Raw genomic sequence first — 13458 nt, 5'->3', positions numbered from 1 at the left:
GGGTCGTTGACAATGTAAACCAATCGTCAATAGTTTACAGTCCCGACTATGACGTTATCATCCAAAGACGTATCCATTCAAAGTTTAATGTCCCCGGATTGCATCCCGTTCCCATACTCGATGACGTTCGCGAGGTGTGATATCATATTCTCGCCGGAATTTGAAAACTGCGAATATTTTCCAGGCGTTTACATGCATAGTCACGCCCGAATAGACGTGCTATCGAACGATCTTGTTTAGTTGTACGAAACTCGGGGAATTATGCGGAGTTCGCGGCAACACGGATGTTATAAGTCAACGTTGTACATCCCAGGTCTTACGTCTTACCACTGAAGGATTTCCAAAGGATTACGAAGGATATTGAGGAGCGATACTGAAACGCTCTCGTCATCAGACGTGTGTACTCAATTGATCATCAAGTGTCATAACAGTGATTAATTCGATAAACCTATAAATTTTAAAATTCTTAACATTTTAACTTTGTTTTTACGAAATTCATCTTTGTATTAATTTAACAAATTTTGGATTATTCTTTCAGTATTCTGGACCAAAGTTGGTAGCGATTCCTCAAGCAATTACAAACCAATCAACATTAACTATCAGTACATAACGTCAATGTTATAATTCCTCACTCAACAATGTAAATGCGATATAACACGTGCGTTATGCAATAGTTACATCCCATATAGTGTAAATCTCTAAAAGACTTCTTAAAGAATTCCAAAAGTGTTCTAGAGGACTTAAGAACTCTTTTTGAACTCTTTAAATATCCGCAACTTTATTTATTTGCAATACTGAAACCGACGAAATTGCACTCGGCGCTGCTGCCAGGACGATATTTCTCTGCAACGCGGATTCTTTCTAAAATTCGCTATTCAACATTTTCCAAGAGATCCCCTCCGTCCTCCATAAATCACGATGGATAAAATCATTTGTCACGCGTCAACGATCCAACCGATTTTATACATCTGCGAGTATTATCGCGCACATTATCTTACGATTTAGCACGTGTAAAATTGCTCGCTCCTGAGTCACGCTCACCACCATGCTTCCTCCTCTTGTCGGGAGGACCCCTCGCACGTCTCTCCCGTGCGAGTTACCACTTCTCTTCTTCGCGCATAGGCTGTATAATCTGCCGGATCGTTGGGCTGACCGGTTTTACTCTTTACGGTACATCGGAGTACGCGCGCTCGATCGTCCTGTCTGCGAACGTCAGCTGCAAAAATCGAAAATCTAGCCCGGAGATTAACTCGCCGCAAGACGCCAACAACTTCTGACTTTGTATAGTGAACAATTAGCAATCATGCGGCTTCAGTTAGGTGAGCAATGCTTTTTTTTATAAATTTATTACTGACGGAAATCCAGCTTTTTGTATAAACAAAATAAAAGTACCAACGTTTAGAGACATGTATCTGAAACTGGACATTCTTTATCGTCTTGGTTTTTAAATATTCCTGTTTAAAAGACAAAACATATTATTAACTTTTACTTTTATTATATTAGAAATTGTGACATTCTGTTAAAGAGATAATTATGATTATTAAGTGCATATAATTAGTTAAGAGATTGCAATATGTTAAATTCGTCACGTTCAATTCGTCACGTGACTTCTACTTTACAAAGTTATTACGTGATATAATAATTTCATGTATGCCATTAATCGTCATGCTATTTTATTCATTTGCTTTTTTGTGTATCTATTGAATCCTCTCGAGTAAACTTGCCGCGATGGAATATGTAAATAAAGTGCAGAAGTAAAAAAAGCGCAACATCGAAGGCCAGTGTCAGAGTCCTTGAGATTCTTTTTCTCTCATAGAATATAAAAAGTCCAAGGTTATTTACCAATTGAGGTAGCTGACCGCCAACAAAAATGCGGTTTCCTCGAGGTTTCCGTTTAGATAAACATCTGTATAGTCGTTATTATCGAATTGCATTATCTAATCGGAAGTGTCGTTGATAACGCGTACTAAACAAATCACAGAATTCAGATTAAAAACCGGGAATTTATTATTAAAACGCGTAATTGTAGAAAATTCTCAGAAACATGAAACACGTTATACCTTCACTTCTGTGTACGTCAATAAGAGGGGAATACTAAAAATAAAGATAAAATATTAATTCGCTGCATAATATAACGATTTAGTATAAAAAGAAAACCATAAAATTACCATCCCAGATAGTACAGAGAATTCAAAAAGAATTTAGTCGTATGTCACCAATTTTCACTGTATTTTCAGTTGCAAAAAGAATTCTTTAGAGTTCAGTTTGGTGAAAAGAATTCTTTTTGCATCTAAAAATGAACTCAGAATTGGCGACGTACTGAATTCTTTTTGAATTCTCTGTGCTATCTGGGATGACATTTAAAATTAATTATTCGATTCGTATATATAAAAGTATTTTACCATTATTTATTAATCAATAAATTAACTTATTAATCAATTTTATACTGAATAGTATCGTCTCAAAAATTGAACGTTACGAATTCGAGATATCTTTTTCAAGATATGAAAAGGACATCTGAGCAGAGAAAACTTTTAATTTTGCAGGGTATCTACTGTGTCTCTCGATCGTAACGCTTCTCACGAGAGAAGGCATCTGTGCTGTAACGCAAACATCTCAACAGGCAAACGTTTCTTCATCGCCAAGTTCTGTCGCGGCTCAATCCGACGACGACGAGGACTTCGTGCCTTATCAGGGCGAGCGTTTCACCGTATTTGACTGGATGCTGTTCAAGGTATTCACGTTTGTAGTCTGTCGCAAATTTATGAATGACTGAGATACAAATATTTCATTAGCACATTAACAATGACAGAAAACATGTTGACGTCCCAGATAGCACAGAGAATTCAAAAAGAATTCAATCGTATGTTACCAAATGAATTCATTTTCAGACGCAAAAAGAATTCTTCAGAGTTCAGTTCAGTGAACAGAATTCTTTTCGTATCTAAAAATGAACTCGATGACACACGACTGAATTCTTTTTCAATTATCTGTGCTACCTGAGAAAAGAATTCTTTTCTCTCTGAACTAAACTTTGAAGAATTCTTTTTACATCTGAAAATGAATTCAGAATTGCTGACATACGATTGAATTCTTTTTGAATTCTCTACGTGCTATCTAGGATATTACTTATATTTAAATATCTTTTAAATCGTATTTTGAACAGATTTATCTTGCATGACGACAAGCTCGCAGCTCTGACATATGTTTTTGATATTTTTAGAACCTTGGCAAAGCAAATCCAGACAACGTATTGATATCGCCGATTTCCATCAAATTGGCATTAGTGCTTTTGTATGAAGGAGCGCAGGATCAAACCGCTCATGAACTTGCCAGTGTCATGCAACTTCCAGTTAGCCTGGTGGCCACTCGGGAGAGATTCAGCAGTATCCTACAATCCCTACAAGTAAATCAATAATTAATACATCAAATTATATGTAATGTGAATTAATATAATAAATTTAAAAACTCAAATATCAAATCTAAAATTTTCTTTATACTTTAACTTTTACTGAGAAATTGTACATAATATACCGATATATCATATCGTACGATATAATTTTTATCTTAAATACACGGTTTATATTATAAAGCTACATGCGACATTCGCTTACAGACTCCGTCCCCAGCATATACTTTGAATATTGGGTCGCGCATCTACATTGATAATAACGTACTGACCAGACAACGCTATGCGGCGACGGTAAAATCTTTTTACGACACCGACGTGATCAACGACAATATATCCGATGTGCATACTATCGCAATGAAAGTTAATTCTTGGATCTATAACATCACAGATGGACACATTCAGAAAATGATAAGCGACGGTGAGTCTATCTCGTGGAAGTGGAATCTGTCTCAATTTCGACTGAATCGCGTTTTATCCGCCGATCTTGGAATTTCTACGTTTGATATCTCGTAGCAGTAGGTTTGTGTTTAACTTTGATTTTATATTCCAGAGAAAAGCCTGGAGGACTCGGTGATGCTGATTGCGAACGGGTTGTTCTTCAAAGGCGCTTGGCGCCGCAAGTACTTTGCGCCTGCGATGACTCGCGTCTCCAAATTTCACATCAACGCTAACGACAGCGTGAACGTGCCGTACATGCACAGCATGGGTCGATTTTACTACTTCGAGTCTTCGAGACTTGACTCGAAGATCCTCCGGATCCCATACGACGTATGTAGAAAACAAAATCCCGTGTAATCTTAAAAATAAACGGTATACTACTGCTATTACATACTGCTAAGATGAATTTCTTCTCAGGGATCTAAATTCGCCATGTACATCATATTGCCGAACACATTAACCGGGCTGGATCACGTTTTGAACGAGATCAATCCGTTCATACTGGCGAGAGACATATGGGCCATGCAGGAATTGCCGCTTAACGTTTGGATTCCAAAATTCAAGTTTGAATTTACGACCCACTTGGAAAATGCTTTACGCGAGGTAATTTATTCGTGCTGTTGGGTAAGGTTCCTGATCCTGGAACTCATTATTAATGATGTCAGGAGCGAGGAAATGCAGGCTCAAAATTCCCGCAAAATACGGCAAAGGAAAAAGATAATATCAAAAGTGACACTTGCAATCGATTAAACACACTTCTCAAATAATCTGAGTACTTTCCTTTTGCTTTAACAATTAATAAACAATCGTAAAATTAGCATACAATGTTTTGAATAAAAATTTTGAATTTCCTTGCTTCTGACGTTATAACTTGAAGTGACGAGAGGCCAGAAGTCTTAAAGATGTGATTACCATCATAATATCTCGCTTATTTTAGCATACATTTCTTTTCTCTTCTAACAGCTTGGTATTCGTGACATCTTTGACGATACCGCATTGTTAACGGGCATAGCGAAGACAAAACGAACTTCCAGACACTTGCAGGTGTCCGACATAGTGCATAAGACTGGGATAGAAGTGAACGAAAACGGCACGATCGCTTATGCCGCTACCGGTACGCTCTCCAATAAGTTACACGTTTAAAATAAGAGAAATTTTTGAAAAAGTAATAGAAAGATTAATCAAAATGTCCTGACAACAGTTTGCCTGTCCCAGTTATTGTTGTACAATTTGTGAGATCACAAACTGAAGATCGTATGATTTCTTCGCCAGCGATTCTTACACTCGCGTTCTCTTGTTGTTGGCGCAGAGGTGCAGCTTGGCAACAAAATAGAAGAGGGCACATTCCATGCCAATCATCCGTTCGTGTTCTACATCGAGGACGAGTCCACAGGTACTATCCTTTACATGGGCAAGGTGAAGAATCCGCTGGATGCATCCGGGATAATAGCCAAACCGGAACAGGAATTCCCGTCGCGATACACACCGGACCCCGTGAACGTGACTCCCAAACCCGGTAAACAGTCGTAAAGTTATCTGTTAACTGGTGAATGGTGGAAACGCATTTATAACACATTTTCGTTCTATGATAATGGTAGCGCTTACACACCAAGCGATTCTAAGAATCTTCCCTCTTTATCAAGTAGAAAAGGCCTCTCGTATTGATCATTTAATTGCGCTAAGTACAAAGTATTAATACACATATTATTATATTTCCTCTTCTAATATTAACAGTTATTTGGTAGTACGCGTAGGAAGTTTCACCTCACCTCACCACAAGTTTGCGCAGGATCGCACATTCTAAGATGTATAAAGAATAGCAAAGGAAATTGTCTGTTTAACGGGAGTATATTATCTGGTACAATTGCTTTGTAGATGGAAAATTGTTTCATTTGTTATACAATATTAATTCTTTTTTTTTTTGTTGTCATTAATACTTCCGAAAATATGTGAGCGCGACATTGGAGGTAAAATATCCTGCACAGGTAGAATCTACTTTGAATTGCATGCGTTACTTCATATTTATGTCGTAGTGGCTAACTGAATATTGTAATGTGTTTGAAAATCTGAGATGTAATCGCTTCTCCGATTTGATCGTGAGTCCTATTTGCTTGGAGATTCGTTGAATGCGCGAATAACTATCTTTATTTCATCTTTTTTTCATCAAGAAAATGCTGCATGTATTTTATAATTTAGATACAGCGATAGCGATATTATCGTTGAACACACATAATGTGTGTATTATAGTATTACTAAATACTCTGTGGATTGCGTAAGATCGCAGTCTATAGTCGTGTATCATTACAATCGCCAATAGAAATAGAATGTGATGTTCCTCGGTGTGGTGTTAAGTTCACGAAGATCTTACCGATTTACGTCATTCATTCGATACGTCCGAGATGTTTGAACGTGAGTTGTATCGAGTGTCGTTATACCAAAGAATGAATGAACTTATTTAGGCGTAATGCATCGCGATATCACCGACATATGTATGCGTTAAACACAAAGATCTAGATAATCCCGCCACTCTTCTTTCCAATAATCTAATAATATGTAGATATACAAAGAAAATTGGACTTTCTTATTTGTTTCTGTCAAAATTCCGTTCCTCTCAATCTCGACCATGTAAAATTTCATAAGAACGGCTTGTTCGTTGCCTTCTCTTGGGAACTTTCACGAGCGAGGGATTATTACTGATAATTAATGAATACATAGTAAAATTAATAACTAAGCCAATTTATTGGAATGTTGATCGATGCTTCCTCTTCGCGAGTTTTCTCCGTTCCATTAGCACCGAAATGCAAATCGTTCTGCGGTATCGCATGCGACTACCTGTCAATGGACTCTCGCAATTATCGACATTCCTGCTAACCGTATGCGGCTATTCACTCCGTATATACGTATGATCGCCTACTACACAATTTGCCGTTTCCTTCAGTTTTGACAAACGATTAAACTTCTGTCTTGACGTGATCACAAGTATAGTTTTAAACGAGTTTCTAGCTGGGTATTCCGATGACGTTATGTGTGGAAATTCCGTAGCAGATCTACTCTTGCACGCTCTTATCCGTTTCACAACCGTGTTTACGTTTCGACGTCATTGTAAATATTGCTCTAGGCCTTATCGCGGTATAAATGATGCGGGTCACTTAAATCTATCTTCATATTCACATATTTGCGATAACCAAATTCATCGAAATTTGCCTTCGTGCTTTTCGCAGGCTCTATTAAAAAAAAAGAACATTAGATTATATAAAAAGTATGTTAACTTATTTGTTTAAAAGAAATAGAAGAATGAGAGAAACAAAGCAGAATTGGAAAAATATTCGCTTAAGATAAAAATATCAACTCTCAGACACGTATTTAATCCTACACGTTTCTATGCGAAATATATTCGCATTTAAATACTAAAACGATAAGAATATTCAGGATTAGGTACGTATCCGACAAATGGTGCTTTTACTTTACTTTTGGAAAAGTCGCGCGATCCTTTTGTTCTCAGAAGGACACAGGATGCATTTCTTTCGTTTGTTTGACATTGGTAAATTAACAATAATATTAAGCCTATTCTTTTTCGAAGAACCAGCGTACATTAATGCTATAAGTTGAAATGAGACAAAATATACATGTTTCACTCTAACTTATTGCACTAATTCAGGAAGTTCTTCGAAAAGGAACTCATTAATAACTCGAAGCGCTCGGTAAATGACTATTTCCTTTTTCGATAAAAAAAAACGGCTCTTCGTTGTACCGCGAGAGATCGGTGCGTGTCCTCCGTTAATCCAAGGAGAAAGACATTATCGCGAATTCCCGTTCCGCGTGTGAGACGCGGCTATGTATGGTCGCTCGGTCAGTTCGTTCGCGTGTTGGAGCACAATATATTTTCATCGCGATGAAGTAACAAATCAGTATCTAGCCGCCGTGAAGTGGGGACGATTCTTAGCCGGAAGTGTGGCTGTTAGCATCTCCAAGCATCGCAAGTTTCCGTTATCCGTCGTCCGCGCGTCGTGCGAGTCACGCAAAATACATATTCGTACAAGTTCGCCAGTTGTGTGTCGGCGGTCCGTGCGTCCACTTTCATATCTCGAAAATGCGGTTGTCCTCGCCGTGGATCCTCTGGTGCACCTTTGCAGGTATATCGCTTTGAAACTAAAACAAGGAAAGGGAGTGACGTCGCGCGGAAGGGATCTTTCAAATACTTCTTCATTTCCGTCGAGACTGTCGCCTGGGTTCAGGTTTTCGTTCTCATTATCCCATCAAATACTTGTCAGAATATTTATCCGCTAAGTAGCGACCGGTTCTGATATGAAGATAATCCTCAATTTTCGTATCCCCACGTCGCTTAAACCTGTTCAACGTAATCGTGCTCGAAGGTAACGTTGAGATGTTACGTTCTCATTGCCTATCTCTCTCAGTCCGATTATAAATCAAAATCGCCGATGGCCTCAGCCGGGCCGCGTCCCATACGCAGTTACATAATTGTCCGACATCAGCTAGACAGGCATTAAAATCACCCGCTTGGCTTTGCGATTGGTCCTCGATATCCCGGCGTTATCGTTTCCTTGATATCTTCGCTTTTGTCGTCTCCAGTCGTAAAAGGGAATGTCTCGCCAATCTGTCGGACAAGGAAAATCCTTCTCGGTAGCCAGCAGAATCATGTACTGACCTTTAGTCACGCTCCGTGTGTAATATCCGTAGGATGATGATTCCGTAATTTGAAATACCACCGATGTGATAAGCGCTCGTCGATACACCCCGCGCTCAAGTTGTTTTCAGAGGTGATTAGCCGTCGGCACTTTCCGCGAGATTTACACGCGAATCCTCAAGCAGAACCGAATGAATTGTGATGGCGATTCGCGCTATTCTACACGCTGCTGCTAGTCGATGTCGCGTGCGATGAAAACGTAATGCGCACGGAGTAGTAATTGTAGGAACATAGACGAGTATCTCGTTGTAGGCAATTGCACGTTGCGCTCGAAATTAACACTGACATTATCCCGCAGTCGTTCCAGTCGCGATCAGTGCCGAGGAGCGATACAACTTCTTCAACATCGATCTCCTGCAGGTGAGAGAAAGTTCTTAGGAGGATGCAAGACCAGAAAAGGATGAGCTAAAGGGATCCCATACAACAACGTCTAAAATCGGGACATAAGTCTTAAGGACATCTATTAGGGATATCTTACATTCTGAGAGACGTCTTTAAGATGCCTTTCAGACTTTTTATGTCCCGATTTTAGTTGTGTTGTGTGGGATGCATATCGAGCCCGCGGAAAATAACTGAATTTTCTTTGATTAGAAAATTCGTTCGTTAAAACTTAAAGTTTACGTCAGATAAAATGACGTTTCTTCACATTCAATAAAATCAATTAATGAAAATATATTTTCTAAAAATTCCTAAGTTCTAAAGATATTCTAAAATATATATATATATATATATATATATATATATATATATATATATATATATTTTTTTTTTCAAACTATATATAGCCAAATTATATCCAAACATATATCGTATGTTTGGAATATTCCAAGAATCTTTGAAAAACTCTATAATTACACGTATATAATTATAGAGAGTGAACGAGGAAGCCAATGGCAATGTGATACTGTCCCCATCCAGCGCGAAAGTTGCTCTCATGAGTCTGGTGGAAGGCACCGGTGGTTATACACGCCAAGAGCTTCTGTCAGCCTTGAGATTACCGCCGGAAGAACACGCAATCAGAAGAATAGCCAGACTGACCCTCGCGAATCTAAAGGTAGATTGAGGCTTTAATCGACGAAAGCTTTTTAAAATCGCTGCGACTTCAATGCCGTGAATGCATGGAAATGACCTTCATTTCTTATTCACGCGAAGATGACAGCAGGAAATCGATAAGGTGATAAATTTTATCGAAACTACTGCGACTGCGAGTCTCGATCGCTTTCTCTCTCTCTCTCTCTCTCTCTCTTGCTCTTCTGTCGGAAATTCTTCCGCCTGATTTTTCCTTTCACACTTTGATTTCAGAACTCGCGAAATGGCACGGAGATCGATGTGGCGACTCACTTGTGGGCCAATCCCACTCTTTTAACGTCCGATAATTACGCGATTGCCTTACAGCGGCATTACAATACCAATATTCAGCAGTTGAATTTCGCAGATGTAAATGGCGCGACGCAGACAATCAACAATTGGGTTCGCGAAGCCACACGGAATAACATCAATTCAATCGTTCAGCCTGGTACTTGACTTAAGTTCTATCGAGAATAACCAAAGATACTTTCCTTTGAACAGGGAATTTTGGATGATCGGGTTGTGCAATTGAAGCAAGAGTACTTTTATTGAATCTCGAAGCTCGTCAGCTCCTCGCGCTTGTAGAGATCCTCTTGAAGTTACACATCATCGTTTCAGGCACTCTCGATCCTGACACCCAGTTACTGCTGACCTCGGCCTTATACTTCAAAGGACGCTGGCTGAAATCCTTCGACAAAGACGCCACGCTTATGCGATGCTTCCAAGTGCCTCGGCGCGGCTGTCAAAACGTCCCTATGATGGAGAACAACTCCAAATATCGATATGCCTATATAGGTTCCCTCGACGCCGAAGTGGTAGAGCTGCCGTACTCGGTAAGATTCTCTACCTTCACTATCCACTTCACGGAATACGCATTTCCGAAAATTCATTGCTTCCTCGTTTCAGGACGGCAGGACGTCTATGTTAATATTCTTACCGGTTCATGAAAACACCGACCCGAATCTCCAGATCCTCTCCAAGGATCTGTCGTATGTGCCGATGAGAACGTTGTTGGCAGCCCTCACGGAAACCGAGATAGTAGTCGCCATTCCACGATTCAGTATCGAGAGCAAAGTGGACTTACGTACACCTTTGATGAACGTGAGTAGTTGTATTAAGACCCTATCTTTTGACCCTATCTCCTCTCCTCGACTTCATTCCTTTGACATTTTATGATAACCACACGCCAAGTAATTTCAGCTAGTTAATAATATTACAACGTTATCATTACTAATTCCAATCATTACCTGCTATTACTGTGCAACTCTGTAAAGTACAGTGATGATCGTCACAGACATACTCTTGTTTCAGATGGGTATACTAGACATTTTCAGTGCAGCAGCGAATTTCACAGGCATCCAGCCTAATAATTATGTGCGACTAGGGAACATAATACAAAATGCTAAAATAGAAGTCAATGAAGAAGGAACAATTGCTGTTGCGGTAACAGGTAATATTGTTAGGTGTAAGATCTTCAATCTAGCTCATGGATTGTTATCAATGTCGCTTCTGTTCACAGAACTCACAGTTATACCTCTCATGGGGATGACGCAAACCTTCATCGCAAACAGGCCATTTATCTTTGCCATTGTAGATGTGCTAACAGGTGAAACACTATTTGCTGGTCGCCTTATAGATCCTACTACAAACAGCTCCAGCAGCACTTAGAAATAAGCTCAATACTCAGATAAGGCATATTTTACACTTGAGAAAATGCTTGCAATACAAAAGACTCATTTATGTATATAATGCTGCTTTGTAACACAAATAATATTTGTACTGTGTTCTTAATTATAATCATAGAACGACTGTTTATCCTTTTACATATACATGAGAAATCATAATAAAAGTTCAATCCTACTTTATTCCAATAAATATATTGCGAAGAATGAGAAACTTCTGAGTAGCTGTTTTGCTGAACTTCTTGTTTATTTACATGTCTAATAGCGACATATAAGTTACTTAAATATAAAGCTAACATTCATTTCTTCCTAGTATCCCATTCACTACTCGTATTTATCCTTGATGTGCTTCCACAGTTTCTGAAAAAAAAGGATTAAATGACTGTTATGCAATCAGTGTCATATTCCGATTCGTGTGTTGGAATGTAAATTGGAACATGTTCTCGTGCGAAATAATGATTAATTAATACTAAGAAAACGTAAAACAAGAACACAATATAGTATACAATAAACAATATACTATATTTTCTCTCCAATTACGCAAAACTTTACAAGGGAATAATTCACATCGACCTAACCTCACCTTAAGTAGTTAACTTTAATTAGAAGCGTCGAACATAATGTTCACAGAAAATCTTAGATACCAAAGAACTATTTAATGAAAATGTACACTTACTCCTTTGTTAACAGTGTCGAAAATCTTATCCGAGGCTAAGTCAAAAGTTCTCTCGAATACGAAAGCCGCAGTTAAAACCGTCAGCGTGAACGTGGATGTTCGTTTAAGAAAGATATTGTACAACGTTGTGGAGAACTTGGCCATTTCTTCTGATTTTCACTACTTTCTTCTTTTAATTGCTGTTTTTACAACTTTTAAGCACAGTCGCGAATAAGCTACAGCTTACAACCTGCTGATAAAGGCCATTCTACAATCGCGTAAGCGTGATCGTGAATGTAAGAGTCAACCAATCAGAGTGTTTTATTCACTAATTATTTTATTCTAATTAGTTGTATTCACTTACAAATATTTACGATCACGCTTATGCAATTATAAAATGACTGTGAGCAAATTTTACGACAGTTGACCTCTAAATTCGAGTTTGTTCTTTCGAGATTACACTGTGATTATTATGAAATAGATGAAATTTGCACAAATAGCATTTCTCTAAATTCTCACGAATAAAGGAAACATGATCATTTTAACTACACAATTTATTATATACATTACGCGAAAAAAATTTAAGATTAGTTTTCTCAAACACACGGACGTCTCAGGCACGACCAGATTCTTAAACCGGTATTCATAGTCGGATCTTACATTTAAGACCGCCTGAAATTCATCTTCAGATACTCTATAGCCAATGAAATGATCCGTACAGCATAACACAGTCTATAAATATCGGCCTCGTTATTTTTGAAAATTAGTTCCGAAGCCTCCACTACGAGTCGCTACTTCCCTCGACGAAACTGAGGTCGTGGTGGTCTACAAATAATTTCTCTTTTCACATTCATATATTTTATAAAAATTCTAGATTAAGGCGTCGAAAATTCGATTTCCGTTATACTTTAATTAATCCAGTCATTAACTTCGGTGATAAATCAATCATAGCGTTTTCTTTATCTTGTTATTAGATTTAGGTTATAAGGTTACAACTTACATTCTGGGTGTTTACGATAATTCGAGTTGGAGTTAGTACGAATTAGTTTCACTAGGGCTGAAAAATATGATAGTCACAAGCATCTAGTATTTTCATGATTCATGACAACTCAATGCTGTCCGATAAATCGAGTAGAGTAGAGTAGAGTAGAGTTAGGGTAACATAGTGGATAGTATACGAGGGTGGTCTGAAAAGTTTCCGACCTAACAAAGATACAAGTCATTTTTTCTGAAAATTGTTTTTTATTTTTCAACATAGTCTCCTTGTAAATCTACACACTTCTCCCAGCGATGCTCCCATCTCTGTAACCCGTCGAAATAGTACTCGGCGTTTTTCTCTGCAAAATAATTGTTCACGAAGGTGATTGCCTCTTCATTTGACGAAAATCTCTGTCCTCCGAGCGCAATTTTTAGATGAGGGAACAAAAAGAAGTCGCTTGGGGCTAGATCTGGTGAGTAAGGTGGATGGTCAAGCAGTTCAAACCGTAATTCGTGGATT

The 13458-nt window shown here is 38.4% G+C and overlaps 2 protein-coding genes across 2 annotated transcripts; one reads left to right on the top strand and one right to left on the bottom strand.

Annotated features, from left to right (window-relative positions):
* Window positions 1–1127: 1127 nt before the first annotated feature.
* Window positions 1128–11483, top strand: LOC116847660. Its single transcript, XM_032822889.1, has 15 exons — window positions 1128–1319; window positions 2547–2734; window positions 3224–3406; window positions 3617–3830; window positions 3963–4180; window positions 4268–4453; window positions 4814–4964; window positions 5160–5366; window positions 8854–8915; window positions 9427–9609; window positions 9858–10071; window positions 10242–10456; window positions 10530–10724; window positions 10935–11073; window positions 11143–11483. The coding sequence occupies exons 1-15, from the start codon at window positions 1304–1306 to the stop codon at window positions 11289–11291; spliced, it is 2520 nt and encodes an 839-aa protein (XP_032678780.1). The 5' UTR covers window positions 1128–1303; the 3' UTR covers window positions 11292–11483.
* Window positions 11484–11527: 44 nt separating this feature from the next.
* Window positions 11528–12268, bottom strand: LOC116847661 (cytochrome b-c1 complex subunit 9-like). Its single transcript, XM_032822890.1, has 2 exons — window positions 11982–12268; window positions 11528–11665 (listed from the first exon to the last, which is right to left on the bottom strand). Exons 1-2 carry the CDS (start codon window positions 12123–12125, stop codon window positions 11630–11632), a joined length of 180 nt encoding a protein of 59 aa, XP_032678781.1. The 5' UTR covers window positions 12126–12268; the 3' UTR covers window positions 11528–11629.
* Between the last annotated feature and the right edge of the window lie 1190 nt (window positions 12269–13458).

Source organism: Odontomachus brunneus, unplaced genomic scaffold (assembly GCF_010583005.1).
Source record: "Odontomachus brunneus isolate Ranch 3 - 2012 unplaced genomic scaffold, Obru_v1 Obru_scaffold_082, whole genome shotgun sequence".
Classification (NCBI taxonomy): Eukaryota; Metazoa; Arthropoda; class Insecta; order Hymenoptera; family Formicidae; genus Odontomachus; species Odontomachus brunneus.
This window is presented reverse-complemented; position numbering and strand designations above follow the sequence as displayed.

Coding starts and splice junctions, on each gene's coding strand:
- LOC116847660 (XM_032822889.1), top strand. Junction 3,407..3,616: donor GTATCCTACAATCCCTACAA/GTAAATCAATAA, acceptor ATTCGCTTACAG/ACTCCGTCCCCAGCATATAC. Junction 3,831..3,962: donor TCAGAAAATGATAAGCGACG/GTGAGTCTATCT, acceptor TTTATATTCCAG/AGAAAAGCCTGGAGGACTCG.
- LOC116847661 (XM_032822890.1), bottom strand. CDS start 12,125: ATGGCCAAGTTCTCCACAACGTTGTACAATATCTTTCTTAAACGAACA. Junction 11,666..11,981: donor TCGACACTGTTAACAAAGGA/GTAAGTGTACAT, acceptor CTTTTTTTTCAG/AAACTGTGGAAGCACATCAA.